This window comes from Drosophila subobscura, chromosome U (genome assembly GCF_008121235.1).
Source record: "Drosophila subobscura isolate 14011-0131.10 chromosome U, UCBerk_Dsub_1.0, whole genome shotgun sequence".
NCBI lineage: Eukaryota > Metazoa > Arthropoda > Insecta > Diptera > Drosophilidae > Drosophila > Drosophila subobscura.
The window spans coordinates 7,667,839-7,686,893 of NC_048534.1; the positions used below are offsets into that span (position 1 = coordinate 7,667,839).

The 19,055-nt window shown below is 36.9% G+C and overlaps 7 protein-coding genes across 8 annotated transcripts; 3 read left to right on the forward strand and 4 right to left on the reverse strand.

The window, feature by feature from the left end:
- The first annotated feature begins 581 nt into the window (after positions 1-581).
- On the forward strand, positions 582-2,341 carry LOC117900528 (TBC1 domain family member 20). The gene is made up of 4 exons (XM_034810927.1): positions 582-830; positions 894-1,678; positions 1,737-1,846; positions 1,902-2,341. Exons 1-4 carry the CDS (start codon positions 776-778, stop codon positions 2,113-2,115), a joined length of 1,164 nt encoding a protein of 387 aa, XP_034666818.1. The 5' UTR covers positions 582-775; the 3' UTR covers positions 2,116-2,341.
- A 76-nt stretch (positions 2,342-2,417) lies between these two features.
- Positions 2,418-3,134, reverse strand: LOC117900530. 2 transcript variants are annotated; one of them, XM_034810929.1, is made up of 2 exons: positions 2,976-3,134; positions 2,418-2,923 (listed from the first exon to the last, which is right to left on the reverse strand). In XM_034810929.1, exons 1-2 carry the CDS (start codon positions 3,018-3,020, stop codon positions 2,450-2,452), a joined length of 519 nt encoding a protein of 172 aa, XP_034666820.1. In that variant the 5' UTR covers positions 3,021-3,134; the 3' UTR covers positions 2,418-2,449. The 2 variants fall into 2 exon arrangements, with proteins under 2 accessions (XP_034666820.1, XP_034666821.1); XM_034810930.1 differs by having other exon boundaries at positions 2,418-2,904; positions 2,976-3,128.
- Positions 3,135-4,008: 874 nt separating this feature from the next.
- Positions 4,009-8,440, reverse strand: LOC117900529. The gene is made up of 6 exons (XM_034810928.1): positions 8,106-8,440; positions 6,284-6,494; positions 6,106-6,217; positions 5,890-6,045; positions 5,655-5,822; positions 4,009-5,597 (listed from the first exon to the last, which is right to left on the reverse strand). Exons 2-6 carry the CDS (start codon positions 6,485-6,487, stop codon positions 5,431-5,433), a joined length of 807 nt encoding a protein of 268 aa, XP_034666819.1. The 5' UTR covers positions 6,488-6,494; positions 8,106-8,440; the 3' UTR covers positions 4,009-5,430.
- Positions 8,441-8,702: 262 nt separating this feature from the next.
- LOC117900527 (putative serine/threonine-protein kinase haspin homolog) lies at positions 8,703-10,792 on the reverse strand. The gene is made up of 5 exons (XM_034810926.1): positions 10,668-10,792; positions 9,654-10,611; positions 9,392-9,595; positions 9,040-9,335; positions 8,703-8,967 (listed from the first exon to the last, which is right to left on the reverse strand). Exons 1-5 carry the CDS (start codon positions 10,730-10,732, stop codon positions 8,763-8,765), a joined length of 1,728 nt encoding a protein of 575 aa, XP_034666817.1. The 5' UTR covers positions 10,733-10,792; the 3' UTR covers positions 8,703-8,762.
- A 693-nt stretch (positions 10,793-11,485) lies between these two features.
- Positions 11,486-13,246, forward strand: LOC117900828 (asparagine synthetase domain-containing protein CG17486). Its single transcript, XM_034811336.1, has one exon. The coding sequence runs from the start codon at positions 11,513-11,515 to the stop codon at positions 13,229-13,231; it is 1,719 nt and encodes a 572-aa protein (XP_034667227.1). The 5' UTR covers positions 11,486-11,512; the 3' UTR covers positions 13,232-13,246.
- Positions 13,247-13,426: 180 nt separating this feature from the next.
- On the reverse strand, positions 13,427-17,095 carry LOC117900827. Its single transcript, XM_034811335.1, has 5 exons — positions 17,003-17,095; positions 14,491-16,297; positions 14,013-14,426; positions 13,797-13,951; positions 13,427-13,738 (listed from the first exon to the last, which is right to left on the reverse strand). Exons 1-5 carry the CDS (start codon positions 17,035-17,037, stop codon positions 13,492-13,494), a joined length of 2,658 nt encoding a protein of 885 aa, XP_034667226.1. The 5' UTR covers positions 17,038-17,095; the 3' UTR covers positions 13,427-13,491.
- Positions 17,096-17,691: 596 nt separating this feature from the next.
- On the forward strand, positions 17,692-18,731 carry LOC117901795 (ATP-dependent (S)-NAD(P)H-hydrate dehydratase). Its single transcript, XM_034812706.1, has 2 exons — positions 17,692-18,054; positions 18,120-18,731. Exons 1-2 carry the CDS (start codon positions 17,728-17,730, stop codon positions 18,690-18,692), a joined length of 900 nt encoding a protein of 299 aa, XP_034668597.1. The 5' UTR covers positions 17,692-17,727; the 3' UTR covers positions 18,693-18,731.
- Positions 18,732-19,055: the final 324 nt, after the last annotated feature.

Below are 19,055 nucleotides of genomic sequence, written 5' to 3' on the forward strand. Positions count from 1 at the left end.
TTCCTTAGGGCTGTTTTACACAATTAGGAAATTATAAATATTATATTTCTTTAATAACATAAATGATATATGTGATAAATTTTGCCAATGCATTGAGTCGACTTGACTGTTGACAATTTTTAGTTGTATTTAGATATGATCACTGGGCTTAAAGCCGAACATCTAGCATCGCTGAATGACTGAGAGAACAGCTGATACACATCTCAGGAACTAATGGTTGGCAATTATTACTGGAGTAAAAAGTGATCAAATTGAGGAAACAACTAAGCGCAAAACCTAAAACAGCTTTGAAATGGAGAATAGGAGTCAAAAACTATTTATTAAAAATTCAAGATTCTTACAGATATTATTTAAATAGTTCGTTGAAAGTGCGAATGCATTCTCAATGCAGTAACGAGCTCTATTTCTTATTTTTTTAATTTTAGCTGACCTTTCGCAATTCATTAGATTGTTTTAGTTCCATTCCACACACAAACGCAAAAAACACTGCAAAGAAACCATAAGGAATTAAATACGTATCTAGTATTTATTCTTATAGTAAGACCATATATGGAAATTAAGCATATATCGATGAGGTGTTTAAACATCGATCAAAATTTTCTGTACTGACACATCTTGTTTTTTGCATAAATAAATATAATCTATGTTTTATATATTTTCACGAATGTTCGATTTGAACGTATTAAACAAAAAACGAAGTGCTGCAAAGCAAATTCAATAATAATTGACGAAAATATCTTAGCGACTGCGTTGCGGACGTGCATACTTGGGAACAATGAACAATGTTGATGAAATAAAAATCGATCAGCCTGCTCTAAGTTTCGAAAAGTGTAAGATAAATGATTAAAATGATGTTATTTAACAAAAATAAAAGCTTACATATCTTCCAACAGCACCCGAGAGTGATGAGGAGCATAGAAAACGGCTGGAGATAGAAGAATTAATTGCACAGAGCGAGAACCACAATATACCTTTGAATACTCTGCAAAAGTTAGCCTTGACGCCCTATGGATTGGTAAACGATAATTTGCGACGGATTTTGTGGCCGCAGTTGGCTGGCGTTGATGTGAATACGTTGGAGCGTGCTCCAACTCTTGGTGAATTGCAAAATCATCCAGAATACAATCAGGTGGTCTTGGATGTAAATCGGTCTTTGAAAAGATTTCCTCCTGGAATACCATACGAACAACGTATTGCACTACAGGATCAGCTTACTGTTTTAATTCTACGGGTTATTAAAAAGTATCCGAATCTGCGCTACTATCAAGGATATCACGATGTGGCAGTAACATTTCTCCTGGTTGCTGGAGAAGAAGTGGCATATGCCATAATGGAGCAACTCTCGACCACGCACTTTTCCGAGTGCATGCAAGAGACAATGGAGGCCACGCAAAGGCGGCTGATGTTTATCTGGCCAGTGGTAAATTTCGAGAATCCAGAGCTCTACCAGTTTCTTCAACGGTCTACGGTAGGCACTCTGTTCGCGTTACCGTGGTACTTGACCTGGTTTGGACACAGTTTGAATTCTTACAAAGCTGTGGTCCGCCTATACGACTACTTCCTTGCATCAAAAATGTACACGCCAATATTCGTGACGGCCGCGATTTTACTGCATCGTTCAAGCGAAATATTTAAGGAGGACTGTGATATGGCATCAGTGCATTGTCTCTTATCAAGGGTAAGATTAGCTGAAGTAAGTCAAAACAATTAAAATTGATTTATGTATTTATTTTTAGCTACCAGAAGATTTGCCATTCGAAGATCTATTGCAAACTTCAAGCATGCTCTATGAAAAGCACAGCTTGACGGTAATAGAAAAAGAAGTTGAAGTGCTAATTCTTAAAGAGTAAGTACCGTGTTCTGAGTCGATACAAAATTGTAATATATATTTCTGTCTATAGGAAAGAACAGAGGATCGCCGAAGAAAAAATGCTTCTGGAGAGACGAAAGAAGCTTACGCGTTCCGCGTCCACAAATCGAAGCTACAGCATAGGTCACTGGCTCCCTAACTTGTTGAAATCAAGGTCTTTGCTAGTGACAACAGCTGTTTCTATTGTGGTTGGCGTTTGTGCATATTATTACAAGAATCAGTATCTGGCGGCGGGAATCAGCTGAGTGTCGGATTCTTATCTAGCTTTAATTCCGAGATGTATCGTCAGGTTTGAGCCCATTCGGCCGAAATGGATTTGTATGGCTGAGATCTCGCTTAAACGATTATAATTTCTTTAAACAAAAAAATAGGTAAAATTGGCAAGGCCAAAAATTCTTATATTTTAACTAAGTGTATTTAACCTGATTTAAGTAATTCTAAATTGAATGAATACAAATATTTTGAGCATAATGATATTCGACAATTATTTGTTTTTACGCACGATATTACAAATAAACAATAAGTATAACATTAAGGTGTTGTTAAATATTGAATGAATTTGAATTGGTTTACTGCTTTTTATTTCTCAAGAATCTTCTCTAATAAGCTAATGAAGGAGTTCAGCTTTTCCTTATTCATTTCAAAAAATATAGTTCTTTTGGTTTTGTTTTGCCGGCAGTTCAAATTCAGAGTTGTGACTTGATGCACATTTTCACCGAAGCTACTGTCCCCCAATATTAAACGTGTATCCCAAGAGAAGGACTCCATGAACAGCATCGTTCCTTTGGCGCAGTCCAACTTGTGTGTTGCTACCTCTGGTTGACGCGCTGCAAGCACCATTGGCACAAGCCGGTTCATTTCAGGACTAAGGTAGGGAAACAACGTTGAATCATCTCGTTTGATGTCTAAATTGTAGTTCATGTAGAAAGCTGATAACGTTCGAGTGGCCAGCAAAAAGTCGTATGGATTTTGAAATCCATATTTATGCGATAGACGCAGCGTCTGTTTCTCCGTTATATTTCCAATGAGGTAATCTACAGCCAAATGAAGAACCTTGTACAAATGTTTAATATAAGGTAAAAGATTTTAATATTTTTAGGTCTACCTCGACAAAGATTTCTTTGTTATCTATATTTTTTAGCAAGTCCATATTAAATATGATAAGCAGACGGCGTTGATATGCTAGCAGATGCCTTTAGCACTGATCATATAATTTTAGTCGACAATAACATAAATTTTATAAACAAATCAGAACATTATAAGCAGTGTGACCGCAGAATTGTCAATAAAATATACCGACAGGCCCTCGGAAATATACGGTAACCGAGCGGAATGCAGTGCAAACCTTTGGTCACACTTCTCCAAAACAGCAAAATCTAATAAATTTAAATGTTTGGGGTAACACCTAGTACTAAGGTCGCAACAAAATTTCAGCTAGATAAATCAGGGATGGCATTAGCATGAAACCGATAAAGACCAGAACTCAGAAGCGTTAAATTTTCTTTCGACAGAGAATTTTATATACATATTTCGCTCGGTGCCCAGTATGACCAAAGTGGGCAAAGTGCATGCTCTACGGATACTCTGTTTTGTTTTCGCTCACAAAATGGAATCTGTTAAAACTTCAAAATTTATATGACAGCAGGCTGGAGTGTATTTTTTGACAGTGCATGTGGAGGAATAATATTCCTGATTCGGTAGATTTTCAAATTAAGCGCATCAGAGTACTGAGCCTAAAATAAAAATAATACTGAAAATCAGTCCCATTTTGACATGTAAAATTCTTAACAGCCAAGATTTGATCCACTTATCGCATTTCTTCAATATGAACGATTGAATGAATGAATCAATGCGTTCCCTGAGCCATGGACTCACGTGAATGCAATTTGGCCATTTCATTCGATTTAAAGCACACGATTACAAAGGTCAGGTCAACATTACTCTAGGCATTACCTAAACTAAAAAGACCAACTAAGAAAGCGAGGAAGTAAAGGAAAATGAACTATAAAATTAATGTTCTTGTAAGAAATAAAAATCGTTTTTCTACTTATGAGGGCAGAAAAGATAAATTTCCATGTCATGGTGAACATTTTGCTACTATGATTTTAGTATTTGACAAATTTATTTATATATTTGTTGGGTTTCGAAGTAATAAAAAGTTAGGCTTAGTTGTAGAATAAATCGTAAAAATATCTAAATATATGTATGTATATACAGACAATAACGGTGTTTCTTTGAAAAGTCTTCTTTCTTTGTGTGGTTTTTTTTGTAGTCTAAGAAGGAATTCTTCCTTAAAAAATATTGTACAAATCAAAAATCATTACGCAAGTGAAGAATGGATAAATATTCAAAGGAAAATTGTAGGATTGGTACTATGTAACATGTTTTGATTGGCATCCATAGAATTTTGTGAGTTTTGTATTCAGCAAGAAATATGAAAAAGATTTTCGGCAAAGAGTCAAAATCATATTTAACAATAAAAAACGGAACATCTTTGCCATTTATAAGTATTAATCATTTCACAACTATGAATTTTGGTACCAGAATTGAGTAACGGAAAGCACCACTTGCTGTTTTCTTTCGAAATTAAAGATTTTCATTATTCAGGAATTTTAAGCTTACACATTAACTAAATTAGTATATTTTGATAAGGTCCTTTGGTATTGGAATGCAATCATTTGCATGAGTTTTAAAATGACACCAATGCTTAGTCTAGAAGTATACAAAATGAATGCTATCATTGGTTTCATCCCAGCTTACAGGGCAGATAAAGCTTATATTGACATTAAGAAATCGGCCCTTATTCTGTTTTTACTTTTTTTCATATTTGTACATACATATATAATATAAATTATTGTGCAATAGTGTTTTTGTTATTACACTAGTCAGCAGATAAACGTTATAGTTGATCTCGTGTATGTAGATTCATAAACATTGTGGAGGAGCTGATTTATGGAAATTGGGTCGACTGGTAAAATGTTTTATTCTAAAAGAGATTATCATGGATTGTTATTTATTTGACAAACGGGTTCTTTAAATAATGGAAATTATTCAAAAATCGTTTTAAAAGAATACAGTAAGAGCCCCAAAATATACGTTTTCAGTCACAGGGGATATTCAAACAAATTCAGGTTATGTCCAGCTCTTTCCCGTTCTGATGCATTTTATTTTACACTGAGTTTGGGAGTCGCATTCATCACAGCTTTGCTTTTTGTATCGACAAACTCGGCTAACCTCCCAAAAGCAGTGTAAAACCCACATAGTAGTTTTCCGTTCCTAATCTGCAATAATACTTCATTGTTCGACGCACTCTGCAAAACCTCGTAAATAATAATTTGGTTATGAAATTAGAATAGTTAATAGTCATAATAGGTTATTTGCAAACTTTTAAATGGTTTGACGGATGTACATAAGATTGAGTATACACACATACACACATGGGTACAAAGGCTATAACAATAGTTAGCTAAAATTGTTCTTAAAAAATTGTTGCAGTTGATTATATGCAATAGGCAATGTACCTTTAAGCTGTTCAAATAAAGAATTTAAAGTACGTGATTTTATATTCTTGTTATATTGATTGCATCATTAATAGACTCCCTTCTTAACAGCTGTTTTGTATCGTTTTCTATTTCAATCGGCGATATTCCTGCACTTCTGTCATTTAAATAGGGAGTATCTTCCTCTATAATTTTTTCGAGGAGTATATCACCAGAGTTATTCATACCTAAAACATAAGTTCAAAAAATAAATTGAATTGGGGATAAATGCTGAATGAGCTAACAATTACGTCCAACTATCGGTCCGTTAGATAAATTGTCCGAAGATGTGCAGTTTACCACTGCAACATCTGTGGGGGAGTTGTTGCGGCCGCTCTTTTGTAAGGCCACAGCTTTGCGAGCATGCCGCGTGGTTAGCACACCAGTTTCTACATCTCGTTCAAGGCGGTGCCCTGAAACAAATATTCAAATGCAAAAAATGTATCTTGAAGTGTAAATATGTATAAGATGATGTATTACCAGAACGCGAGCGAGTAAGCTGCCGCTGTACGTAGTCCTCCAGATCCTCCTCTTCCTTTCGACTTATGAGGCAATTCAAAACTAATAAAAATAAGCCCAGGCCAAGGGAAAATAATCCAGTGCAAGTCACTTCATTCCACCACGCAGAGCTTGAACCTAAAACAATGGGTGAACGTAGGTATACTCGTATTTAAACATGGCGTGAATTTTGCTTACTAAACACATTCCAGGACATTGTCTCATCTGGAATAATTCCTGCCCCGATAAGAAAAACTCCAAACACAATGAACACAATACCGATATGAAGCATTCCAATGCTTGTGACAACCTATTTTACAAAAGAAATGATTTATACTTGTTCATATTATTAAAACATTTATTTCTAAGCAGTCACCTGGCTGTCAAGCATTCCTGGTCCAGGCTTGGCCGCATGATGATGATGATATTTGCGTCTCACAGACCCACTGGGTGAATGAAATGTTTCGCCACTCTCAGAGCTTTGAGTGCTGTACCTCCGTTCTCGGGCTCTTTTCTGTTCATCTCTTCTCTTACGCTGCCGCTTAATGGCCATAGCCGAATGTATTCCCACTGAATGCATTTTCGTTCTACAAAAGAGTTTGAGTTTCTTCAATTTTAATTGCATCATGGATCCGGGTATAAAAGTAATGACACGGGAAAGTCGAACATGCGGTCTGAAGCTATAAGGAACGCTCTGTCACACCATTTCTTAAATATCAATCCTTTATAAATAAACAATTTTAAACATTTAACTATGTATATGTACATTTTATTTGTTGTTGTTAATATTATGGCCGGTAAATAAACCACCTCTCAAGATGAACGATGACAAAGGGAATATAATATCCACTACTAATTTATTTCCTTTTCTTAAATCCCTAATACCAGAATACCTTTCAAAAAGTTTTTTTGTTTGTTTGTTTAGTTTATCCCTTTTTGTTGTGTTTAGTTTTAATTTTCCTCGAATAATCTAGCATCTATGTATCTTTCGTGAATGTTCGCACCATGTTCGTCATGCGGCAGCGCCTCCTGTATGGTTCGGCTTGAGGAGGAATGCGTTTCTGCCGGGTTCCGCGCGTAACAGGCTTTGGCGTGGTGTCACCTGGGCCACTTGATGGTGCAGTCATTGCATATCAACGTCCAGACAACTGCAAACTGTCACTGCTACTGTTATACTTCTACTGTCCTGAGAATTCTTCCCGGTACACTGAGTTTTATTGAAACGAAATACGAACTAAAATTGGTCTCGTGAAAATGACAAAACCCCTGTAGCAGTGTTTATGCCCTAACATACACACATACATATGTACATATGTATGTATTTGCACGATAGCAATATGGCAGCTGAAGAGCTACATATGTATGTATGTATGTATGTATACATTTCACTTATCCTGAAACGCAAGCTTTTTTCTGGATTATTTTTTACAAATCCACATATGTATGTATGCTATGGTTATTAATATTAATAACAATCTACATTATATATGTATGTATTATATATGTATGATAAGCAATGTGTTATTTTCCAGGTAATCAGGTTTGACGCAGAAGTTTTATCGGGCTTAGCTGATCTCTAATGGCTTATATTTTGTTCCCATGAAACTTGTGTGTTGGTCACTTACAACCTACACCATTGACCTACTTAGTGACTTGTGCTGCTGCAGCCACACCCAATGGCAATACATATTTATTTTAAACTTCTAACTACATATTTCAAGTCTTGGGTTTGCCATTAACTTCAACAGGTTTAATTGGATGTAGAACTCATGGGGTACATTCGTATTTACATATTTATGTACAAATGTATGTATTAAATATGTAAACGTAGTAGCTCGTCACGTACCTAGGGCACACTTTTGACAATGTAAATACATGTATGGATGTATGTATGTACATACAAATGTATTTAGGAATTATTACTGAGTCGCATTTATGAAAAATACCGTTATTAGAAACGGACATATGCATGTACATGCATAATAAATATGCGTGTATATGTATACATACATATGTATGTTTGTGTTCATTTTGAGTTTTGAAAACCCCTGGGCTTAAGTAAGTATGAATACACACATAAATAATAGGTGGTGGTTTCACCACCCCCTATGTACGGTCCTGTCAATTGCATTCTGGCGCTTTTTCCTTTGTACCAGATGACTTCAGCTTTCCCACTACCTCACATTCGTTTATCTCACCTTTGTGCGTATTTTCGTTTGTCTAACTGAACGAAGAACTTTTGTTTAATTTTTGATCAATATTATAATGCATTATACAAAGCAGCACGACAGTCCCAATCACATTTTATTGCCGAGTTAATAATATAAGTTATTATTTTTTAATTTATCGATTTTAGCTATGTACCAATGTTGTGTGACCCTTTTTAGGTGTGATTTCTGTATTTGGGCTTGTACGTTCTTGTTATCAAAACATACGACTAAGCCATGGCGTAAAACAAATGTAATTGTTTTTTTCTTATTGAACGGAAGAATTATTTATGCTATAAATTATTTTATTTTCGCGAGTTTAGTAGAGTTATATATTTTTTATTTACACGCAAGAACAATGGGTGATACATGAGAAAGAGATTGCACTTTGCACTAGCGAGAAATTTTTGTTCCGAACTGAAAGTGAAATATCCTTTAGTATTAGTTAAATACTGTGGATATACTTTAAAAGCTCTTAGACACTCTGGTTCTTGTCCGAACTTAAGGAAGCTTTTCTCTCCTCCTTATTTAGATCCATAAAAAGTCAACTACGCATAAAGAGTCTTATTTAATAAGATCAATATAATATTGCCGAACTAAAAAATAAACATTTTATTAAAAATATAATCAATTAATACAAAATAAATGCTAGTTAAGATCAAAGAAATTTTTGACGCAATGGGTTGCACTTTCAAACGTCAGAATTGTGCTTTGAAATGTCTTTAGCTTTTCGATGAATAGTCTGTGGATTTTCGTATTGGCGCTCTTATAATGAACGCCAGTAATTAGTTTTTCAGTTATATAAGACAGCCAAAACACATTTGTTTTAGGGGAAAATAGAGCCCAATTATTTCTATAAATAAACAAAAATATATTCAGTTATGCGTGCAGACTAAATATACAGTTGTTTTAGTCGATTACTCACTTAAGCTCATCCCGCATCATTCGGTAAATATCGTATTGATAGTCTCCTGACGCCGCAAACAGTTCTTCATCGGAAGACAGATCATTAAAGTTGCAGAAGTCGTCGATAGTTATTCTTGATAGAGTATAGTCAATGATTGTAATTTTCACCCCTTTCGAAAACAATGTCAAGTCCTTTGTATGAAATTTATAAGAAATTTCTTTCTCAGCAGTTGGTTCGATTAATATGTTGCCCCAATGAAGGTCACGATGCTCGAATTGGCACTCCTCCTCGCCAACGGCTAGGGCCAAAATAATCTTCAAATGGTAAATATTAGAAACTAGTAATAATATTAATATTTGTATAATGTTACCTGTTGCAATGCATAATACGACTGTTCAGCATTTACAAATTTAAAATGGGACATGTCTTCTCCAGAAAACTCTAATTCCAAAACTATAAATAGTTGGTCGTCTGCAAATATTTTAGGATGATCATTTTCAGATTCCTTTTCCTCGTCGTAACTTTCCCAAAGCTTTATCAAATGTTCCGGATACGTTCCTCTAACTAAAGATACCTAAAAGCAGAATTTAGTTATTCAAATTGTTTGTAAATAGTATCTTAAACTTGTATACCTTGAATATATTTGCATATCCATCTGTGGTGTTATTTTTCCCTCCCCGTAGACTGCTCATTTTCTTGGAAATAATAATTTCTGGCAATATTTGTGCAAAGGTTTTTTGCAATTCTCCGTTAATTTCAGTAGAACCTTCGATAGGTATTACTTTTAGGACCACGTCAGTGCTATAGGAATTCCTTTTCCTCTTTTTACCACTGTACCGAAACACTTCGCCATACGCACCTTCGCCGATTTTCTTGGCATTCACCATTTTTGAAGGTGCATATAAAACTTCAAATCGAATCGGCTTGCGCTGATCGCAATGTCTCAGGACTTGGCTCTCAAAATCATTATCTATGTTATTACAGTCATTTAAAAATATCGATTTACGTCCTAAGCTAGAAGGCCTGACTTGCGTATGTGCGCGGGGAGTGATCAAAGGAGGGTTTACGCTTGTGTCCAGAGTCGTTTCAACTACATGCGTTCGGCGCCAACAAATAAAAGATTTTCGCCACTTTCCTGGCTGTAAAACAAGTGATGTCCGAATACCGTCTCCATGCTCGTCAGATGTATTCTTTGTGTTCCTATTCTTGAATTTATTATTCAATTCGTTCGAATTACTGATGGTATTCGTGGATTCAACTTCGAAGCATACTCGTTTTTTTATTTGATGCTCTACCTCCACACGATCTTGTAGTTTCTCAGTGTTACCACCGAATCCGTCAAGTTTCATTCCAGTGATAGGAGATATTCCGCAGTGAAATAAATGAACGCCTAATCGTTTTCCAAACGGCGTTGAAATGGAGCGCTTTCCCCCTTCGTTCAAATCATCACAGACATCTAAAATATGTTGCTTTGGCCCGACCGGCTCCTTGTTTTCTTTTAAAATGCTGTGGCTGCTGTTTTCTACACTGGAATCAATGTTAAAGGATGCTCTGACATTCGACTTAATTATGTTGAGCATTCGCAGTTGCCTGTGTGGAATTTAAGGATTAATTTTTCTGCAAGAACCGCAAAGCCCACTTCTTACGGTCGGGGATCCAGTAATTTATCAAATGAATCTTTCCAAGCGTCATCATCCAAAGTATCATCCATCTTGAGTCTGTTTCCATTAAATTGTAAGTCTTCTAAAGCTATTTGAATTTGTCACTGAAATAGAGATGTGAAATGCATTAATAAATTATTTAGGTATCGAAGAACTGACATTTAATAATTATAATCGTAGGGGTACTCCCTTAACTGTTGAATGGCACATCTGTCAACAAACAAATATGATATTCCTAAACATAATTCTTAAAATATGCAACACTATGAAGTCTTCTATGCAGACTTTTGATGAGGGCTTTCGTTTTGGTTCAAAATTAATGGAATATTTACATTTCAATGTTTTATATCCTGCGTCGACAAAACGGCAAGGCAGATAAAACAAGAAGCAAGCGAGAAAGTGACAGCTAGAAAAGCCCACTTCGTTTACCCTTTAAATTCCCTTTTGAGTGTAGTCATTTTTATTTTCACTTCGTCGTGCTATTAACTTAAATTTTTCGAACCCTTTTTTCGATTCTATCTCTTTCGAGCCGCTAGCAAACTACCATCGAATACCATAAAATCAGCTGATGTTTTAGGATTAATCGGAAAGTTGTTTTTTTGATTTGTGTATTGCACGGCATACAGCCGCTGGCAAAGAGTTTCTTGTCGAAAAGATTTATTCACTTTATTCGGCTCTGAGTACTTGAGAGATTACGATGCATCGTACATATGTTTACCAGAGTACCATTAACGTTGCACAAAAGTATCGATTATTGAAAACATAATTGTACATCGATATTCTACGTATTGTAAACAAACTTTCCAAAACTGTGCACATGTTTTATTGGAATGTGTGGAATTTTTTGCCGAATTAATCAGAGTACAGTTAGCTGTACTGAAATAAATAGTACACTAAAAACAGTCCTAAATAATCGTGGTCCAGATGCGCAGGGTACGCTACTTCTTGACAATGTTTTACTCTCCGGCAGCGTCTTGTGGCAACAGGGAGAAAGTATACAAAAACAGCCGGTTATCGAAGGGGACTGTGTATTGTTGTTCAATGGAGATTTGTACAACGTGGAAAAACCTGCCTCAATGTCAGACACACTATGGTTAGCTAAGAGGTTGTCTGATTGCCACTGTGATGAAGAGATTCTTTCTGTCCTGAAGGTGTTGGAGGGACCATATTGTTTGATAATGTATAAAAAAACAACTAAAATGCTTTACTTTGCCCGAGATGCACTTGGTAGAAATTCATTGATTTTAGAGCATAATCAGCAAGGATTGCAATTATTGAGCACCTCATTTTACTCCGAGATCGATGGGCTATCAACACTGGAATTGCCGCCGTTGGGATTGTACAAATTAAAAATTGACAACTTGAGCAGCTGTGAACTATATCCCTGGCAGACCCTGAATCTATACACAAACCAGCAACTGGACACACTTGATTTGGCAATGGGCTGGAAAACGATAATCAAGAGTACAATATCACCAGATTGGCTGTTTAGAAAACAACTAGATTTTGATTACAACTTCTACAAATTTGATTATATCAACAACCATGAAGAGCTTTTTGAAAACTTGCTTAGTTCTCCTGAAATTCAATCAGCATTAGCAACCTTTGATAAGTTACTTCAAGGCTCTGTATCATCACGAGTTATAACGCCCCCCTTTTGCCGTGAGTGCTTAAAGATTGACCAAACCACTGACAAATGTACACAGGCTAAAGTGTGTGTACTCTTTTCTGGTGGCATCGATTGCAGTGTTTTAGCTATCCTGGCTGACAGATATGTACCAGCTGGAGAGCCGATAGAACTGATTAATGTAGCATTTGAAAGAATTACTGCACAAAATACAGCTGCAACACAGGAATACTGGAATGTTCCAGACCGCACGACTGCGTTTCAGTCGTATACTGAGCTGAAACGTATCTGTCCCAAGCGGTGTTGGAACCTAATAGAAGTGAATGTGACACGCGAGGAGTTGCATCTTCAACTCTCACAACATATCCATCATCTTATTTACCCCCTACAGACAGTGTTGGATGAGAGTCTAGGCTGTGCATTTTGGTTTGCCACCCATGCTGCAAACTCATCTGCCAGAGTTGCCATCATTGGCTCGGGTGCTGATGAGTTGTTCGGAGGATATAGACGCCATCGAAACGCTTTTAGACATTGTCCTGGCGACGACCAGGAGCGTGAGCTTGTTGTACAGAATGAACTTGAGAAGGACTGGCAGAGAATACCTGCTCGAAATTTAGCGAGGGATGATCGCGTTATTGCGGACAATGGAAAAACAGCACGTGCACCTTTCATCGAGGAGAATGTTGTTCAATTTGTTCGGTCTCTAGAACCGAAACAGAAATGTTGCTACAGCTTCCCGGAAGGTGTCGGTGATAAATTGCTATTACGGTTGTATGGATATCAACTGGGTCTGCGGGACGCGGTGCTGTTCAAAAAGCGAGCTATACAATTTGGTTCAAGAATTGCTGACAAGAAGCAGAACGCAGCACAGAATTCTGTTTACTTAAAGTTTAATCTCGCTAACTCATTTGAAAACAAATAAATTCGAGTTTGATTGAAAACTTATAACTCGAGAACGGCTAGACCCGATTTTCATGGTTTTTTTTATTACCAAAAGGAAGAGAAACGTTGTGAGTCGACGGGTATGAATTTACCTGGGGTCTTATCCTATCGAAGACCTGTCTGATATCAAGGAACACACAAACGACGTCTTAAAATGATAATTTTGTATATTTACGTAAATAGTTTTTAACTATAACATTTCGGAGAATATCTATTATTATCTATCACACCGCATAAGGTTCAGCAGGTGCCATCTTCAAGACCCACAGGAAGAGCGTTGGAGGCACAGCCTTCAGGATCATCTCGACGAAACGTATTATTGTTCGTGTCATTTATGTCAATGGAAGAAAAACTATCCAGCATGGCTGGAATGGGCAGGCTGTGGTAAAGTTCGTTGTGTTTACTTTCAAGACCAAAATGAAGTTGTAACTGATGACGAATACTCTCTTTTTCATTGGCACGATTGCGTTGAAAGTCTTCCTCCACTCTAAAATAAATTATGGTTTGAAAATGATTTAAATAAACTAGAAGAGCTGCAAATTTACCTTTTCAAAGCTTCAACCTCGCTCCTGTGAGTGTTTTCAACATCGGCATCTTTTGTGGACCTATCTAAATACAACTTCTCCAGCAGGCGCACTGGATTATGGAATGTAAACCGCTGAAACTTGTCAGCTAATTTTACATTCGTCTCAGTTACACTCTGAAAATTAAGTTTTTATTTTAAGGAATTTGCATCTAAATTTTTCTTCTTTATTCCATACCGTAATTGGATATACTGGAGTTCTATCTTGGAGGTTTTCAGGTACGTGGCGTTGTCGGTTCTTGAAATGACGACTGGGTTTTGGTTTGCAAGTTTCGAGCTCACCCCTATCGCTATTGCAAGAGGGTTTGTCGTTGTTGCCGGGCAGGTACATTACGTGCTTTCCCCCAGCCAGTATTTTTAATGATTGTGGTTCAATGACAGGTAACTCCTGCCTGTTGTCTGTATCTTTAGTTCTATTCAAGGAAACTTTGTTTTGTCCGACATTTTTGTGCAGCATCCAGTTCTCGAAGCCATCAATTTTGGTTACAGAAACGCCCGTGGCCTGAAGATTTGAGCTGGCAACCTGACAAGTCGGACGTTTGCTGAAAAAGAATTCTGGCTTTCTTTTCCGAAGGCTTTTGTAAATGCATGCCTATAAAGTAAGAAACAATTAATTAATGGTGAATCGTTTCTATGCATTGGAATGATAAACTGACCTCATTTGATTGTAGATTATCAAGCTTCCGCGCATGTTGTAGGTGACCATCCCTAGGTAGGGAGAGACTAAATGTGTGGAGGGGTGACACCGAATTATGGGAAGATATTTTTGACTTGCTGCCGTAGAATAATAAAGCTTCTTCCTCACATTTAGAGCGATAGTCGTCGGAGCTCGAGTCTGAATCTGTGGTGAGATTCCCCAGCGCTCTATCACCAATTTGATCGCACAAGTCCTGCTCAGGCGTCCAGGCATTTGGCAAGTTATTATTTATTTTACGAACATGTCTTATTTCGTGTGTAATGCTCGGTTGAATTGGCATCTCGGTTTCCGTTTCCATTTTTTGGTAACTACTTGGATCTGATGGTATATTAATTCCTTTATCAATCTTAACTTCATCACCGAGAAGAGTGCGCCAAGCTAACGCCGGGCTAAAGGATGGCGTGTCAAGTTGACGTCGTGGCAGAGTAGGACGGATGCAGAGCCGCAAACCATTTTCATCTACGCTGTCTTCTTGACTTGTTGACTTTTTATATTCAATATCATAATTCGGAACAAAAAGCAGCGATGTAGCTTCATTTGAAATTACGTTGTTCTCGTTAGGGTTAGAGATAATAATTTTTCCGGGAGAATCTGGTTGATATCCACTTATTGGCTGTTGACTCTCTGTGGTAGTGTTGACATCCATGCCGAAATAAAATGTTCTTTTGTGTTTTTCCACCTTGGGCGTCGGAGCAGAAACATTTTTTGTTTCTTTGGTATTCGATATAGAATTTATGGGTGATTCTTTAATATAATTATTGTTTTGTTTGTAATTTGCTTTCCTATCTTCAGTGTTTTCCGTTTTAACATTAGCCTCCTTTGCACCCTTACTTTTTATTATAATAGCATCGGAACTCTTCTCGCGCCTGTACGTCGACCGCGGTATTGGTACACTTGGAGTGCAATTTCCACTAATGGAGTTCCGTTCCGCACGTTTCCTCTTAAATGATAGATTTGAAACTTTATTTACAGTAGTCAGTCGATCTGTATTTTTGGAAAAATGATTTTGTCGGCCCTGGTCAGTCGTAACCTTAACACTGGTGGAGATTTGATCTTTCTTTGTTGTTTCTGGGTGAACGACAGCAACCATATTCATTGATTCAGTAGGCACTTCGGGAGCCCTACGTTTTTTTGTGTACTTGTTCCTTTTCTCTGATCTAGCCATCGATTGTTTCATCGCAGTTTCCTTATTATTTTGTTTTACTAGCTCTGGCTCTGAATATGTGTGGCGCTGCATTTGGGACAAATTCGATTTTGAATTTGATCCTAAATTGTCTTGTTTGTAATTGGCTTTAACATGATGCAGCGTTTGTGAACGGGTAAACTCTGTCTGCAGTGCGTGATTTGTAGATTCGGCTATAAAGGTCCGCGATCGTTGCATTGGCGCGTTCACCGGGCATAGAATAGGCGTTTCGCTCATCCTTCGACCGCTGATCGTGCCTCCGGAATTGAGTATTGCTCCATTCGTAGTCGCTCGTAAGTGTAGGTTCTTGTCAATCCGTGGCAGTACTTTAAATTGGGCATTCTCATCGGTTTTGTAGTTTAATACTTTCTGGATGTTAGACGAATCCGACCTCCGCCATTGCTGGCTATGCCCTCTCTGTGGAGTGGGACTCGACCTTATTTCAGATTTCGCATAATCGTAATACCGATGAGAGCTTTGTCTAAACTGTTGGGAGAGATTTTTAGCATGCGGGCTGGGGTTCGTGTTGTGTCTGTGGATGTTCATTTGATGCGAGCTGCCAGAATTGCCCATTTTAACGTGCCTACAAAATATTAAGTTATTAATTAAGTTTTAAGTTGCACTAGTTTTGATTTTGGTCTTAAATTTATTTCCATTCGCATCATTCATAATTACGAACAAATGTACAAAAAGTATGTTACATATGTACATTTGTATATTGCCCAGTTCCTACATAATTATTTACATACATATGTATGCATAAATGTACATATGTACATAATACGTATTTTTACACAAACGGAAAACATATTTATATTGTATATGTATGGAGATGTGTAAAGCTGCATGAGCTGTTTTCATTCAGTCTTCTGATCAAGAAAACCAAGCCACATATGTACTTATGGACGTGTGCATCAAAATACTTGCATAAATATAAACACATAATTACAAACACAACAGTACGCTGAATATCATTATATTCAGTGCCAAGTAAATGACACAAACAATTCCAGTTCGGGAAACTAATCACTACTTTCAGAATCTATTGTAAATGGTAAGATTCACAAAAATATTTCCCATGAACTATTTACATACATATGCAACTTTCTTTTAGTTTTCACCAAGAGATGTTATTGCTAACAGCGCTAGGGCCTCAATTATTTTGATTTGGAAACTACATTAGCATGCATTATATATTGTGGTTTTAAACATTGATTTAAGAATTTATCGTAGGTGGTTAGCTGGTAAAATAAATACAAAGTAAATAAAATGGGTAATTTTATTTTACGTTTTTGTTGGCCACCAGTGACCGCACTCGCGCATGCGCTTTCACAACACGTTGATCTCGTTTGAGCAAAGCTCTGCGTTCCACTGTTATTGAGTGGAAAAAGCTGTTTGCCCTAACAGCGATTTTGTGCATGAAGATACTATTTGAGTTGATTTAAAATTATCATCTCCAAACGGGTAGACAGACAGATAGACGGAAAGATCTGTCAGATATATAAATATATATCAGGAATATACATGTATATTTGTAAACAGTTTGTTGTGTCGGAATGAGGCGATTTTGCCAAAAAGCTTCCATAATATGATTTTAAGTTCGCTTGTCGATTTCTGTACCAAAGTTTATTTAAAAGCCGAACATTTCTCTTGCTACATATTTACTTATTTTTAATAAGATTTCAGTTTTTTTCTATCGATAATAATTATTTATGTTATACCTGTTGAATGTACGCTATACTAGAATACCCTTATTTAATTACAGACGAAAATACCAAAAGTAACATTATGCTCAAGCAGGTTCCGGTTTTTACTTTAGCGTTTTCTGTGTCTAGGCAGTAATTGACTAAATTATATTTTTGTACTTTGATCAAATGTGCTGCAATTGGAGAAAATACATTTAGCTGATTGCAAATTGATTATTATTTCTGAACACCGATAGAAATAATAGATAGATAGTAGAGTGCCATTTGGTTTTATCGATACCCTTGAGCAAAGTCAAAAAACAAAATAATGTCAACAATCAAAGAAATCCCTGTTAATTTGCCAAAATTGCTTACATTGTTTCGGACAATTGTGCCGAAACTGACAAATGACAAATATAAAGGACAATATGGCCGAATTGGCGTCATCGGAGGGTCTTTGGAATACACCGGTGCGCCCTACTTTGCTGCTTTGAGTTCCATGAAAGTCGGTGCCGACTTAGCTCATGTCTTCTGTCAAGCAAATGCGGCCTCAGTAATCAAATCTTACAGTCCCGACTTAATCGTTCATCCAGTGCTGGACTGCTTGGATGCTGTTGATAAAATAAAGCCGTGGTTAGACCGTTTACACGTGATTGTAAGTAAATCCTTTAGTGTCGTTCTAATTTAATTCATTTCCATTCTTATATTTATATTTTCAAGGTTATTGGACCCGGATTGGGTCGGGAGCCGCCTATTTTGAAGACTGCAAAAGATTTGCTAAAATTGTGCATAGAATTACAAAAGCCACTTGTTATAGACGCTGATGGACTATTTATTCTGAACGATAACATTGATCTAGTGTGTGGACAACGGAATATTATATTAACCCCAAACGCTATGGAATTCCGCAGATTGTTTGGAGAGGACACAGATTCTGTGCATCAAAAAATGTCTTCTCTGGGAGATGGTGTTGTGGTCTTGGAAAAGGGCATATATGATAGAATTCATTTACCTCACAGCAACGAAGTTCACTCCATGCCTAGTGGCGGTTCCGGACGTAGATGTGGCGGTCAAGGGGACTTGCTAAGCGGATCTCTAGCAACGTTTTATTTCTGGTCACTGCAATCCAATCAGCCAAATCCCGCATTAATAGCAGCTTGTGCTTCAAGTTATCTCGTGAAGGGAGCAAATTTGGCTGCATTTAAAAAGTTTGGTCGAAGCTTGCTAGCTAGTGATATGATAAATGAAATATCCACAGTTTTTCGGTCTGAGTTCGAAGATCCGGAAGTTTGATAAAACGGTCTAATAAATTACTAAGGTGTGATGCTTTGATTTTGAAATGATTTTAATTCGTCTTGTCCCACATATTAGACTTGTGCTCAGATCAGAAAAAAGTGTTCGCTGGAAAAATCAGAGATGATTTTGTTGACCAAAAAGAGGATGATATTTTTATGGAAACGATAAAAAATCATGCTTGTGTTTTGCTAGCAAAATAATCTATCAGTCTGCCTTTTCAACTACTGCAGAAATCATGGCGGGCCAGTCAAAAATAGCGAAAGTTAATGGAAACACAACCGATGGTATTTTCTTTTCCCGAGCCAAGAATATAATTATTCACACACACACAGAACATGGAAATAAACAAGTGCAAGCCAG

Excerpts from the sequence above, each read along its gene's own strand:
- LOC117900528 (XM_034810927.1), top strand. The coding sequence starts at position 776 with ATGAACAATGTTGATGAAATAAAAATCGATCAGCCTGCTCTAAGTTTC. Across the intron at positions 831-893 it reads TGCTCTAAGTTTCGAAAAGT|CACCCGAGAGTGATGAGGAG; the intron begins GTAAGATAAATG and ends ATCTTCCAACAG. Across the intron at positions 1,847-1,901 it reads GAAGTGCTAATTCTTAAAGA|GAAAGAACAGAGGATCGCCG; the intron begins GTAAGTACCGTG and ends TTCTGTCTATAG.
- LOC117900828 (XM_034811336.1), top strand. The coding sequence starts at position 11,513 with ATGTGTGGAATTTTTTGCCGAATTAATCAGAGTACAGTTAGCTGTACT.
- LOC117900527 (XM_034810926.1), bottom strand. The coding sequence starts at position 10,732 with ATGGATGATACTTTGGATGATGACGCTTGGAAAGATTCATTTGATAAA. Across the intron at positions 9,596-9,653 it reads GATATGCAAATATATTCAAG|GTATCTTTAGTTAGAGGAAC; the intron begins GTATACAAGTTT and ends TTCTGCTTTTAG. Across the intron at positions 8,968-9,039 it reads ATGATGCGGGATGAGCTTAA|AAATAATTGGGCTCTATTTT; the intron begins GTGAGTAATCGA and ends GTTTATTTATAG.
- LOC117901795 (XM_034812706.1), top strand. The coding sequence starts at position 17,728 with ATGTCAACAATCAAAGAAATCCCTGTTAATTTGCCAAAATTGCTTACA. Across the intron at positions 18,055-18,119 it reads TAGACCGTTTACACGTGATT|GTTATTGGACCCGGATTGGG; the intron begins GTAAGTAAATCC and ends TATATTTTCAAG.
- LOC117900530 (XM_034810929.1), bottom strand. The coding sequence starts at position 3,020 with ATGGACTTGCTAAAAAATATAGATAACAAAGAAATCTTTGTCGAG. Across the intron at positions 2,924-2,975 it reads ACAAAGAAATCTTTGTCGAG|GTTCTTCATTTGGCTGTAGA; the intron begins GTAGACCTAAAA and ends CATTTGTACAAG.
- LOC117900827 (XM_034811335.1), bottom strand. The coding sequence starts at position 17,037 with ATGCGCGAGTGCGGTCACTGGTGGCCAACAAAAAC. Across the intron at positions 16,298-17,002 it reads CACTGGTGGCCAACAAAAAC|GCACGTTAAAATGGGCAATT; the intron begins GTAAAATAAAAT and ends AATATTTTGTAG. Across the intron at positions 13,952-14,012 it reads CTCCAGTATATCCAATTACG|AGTGTAACTGAGACGAATGT; the intron begins GTATGGAATAAA and ends CTTAATTTTCAG.
- LOC117900529 (XM_034810928.1), bottom strand. The coding sequence starts at position 6,487 with ATGCATTCAGTGGGAATACATTCGGCTATGGCCATTAAGCGGCAGCGT. Across the intron at positions 6,218-6,283 it reads CAGGAATGCTTGACAGCCAG|GTTGTCACAAGCATTGGAAT; the intron begins GTGACTGCTTAG and ends TTTGTAAAATAG. Across the intron at positions 5,823-5,889 it reads GCTTACTCGCTCGCGTTCTG|GGCACCGCCTTGAACGAGAT; the intron begins GTAATACATCAT and ends TATTTGTTTCAG.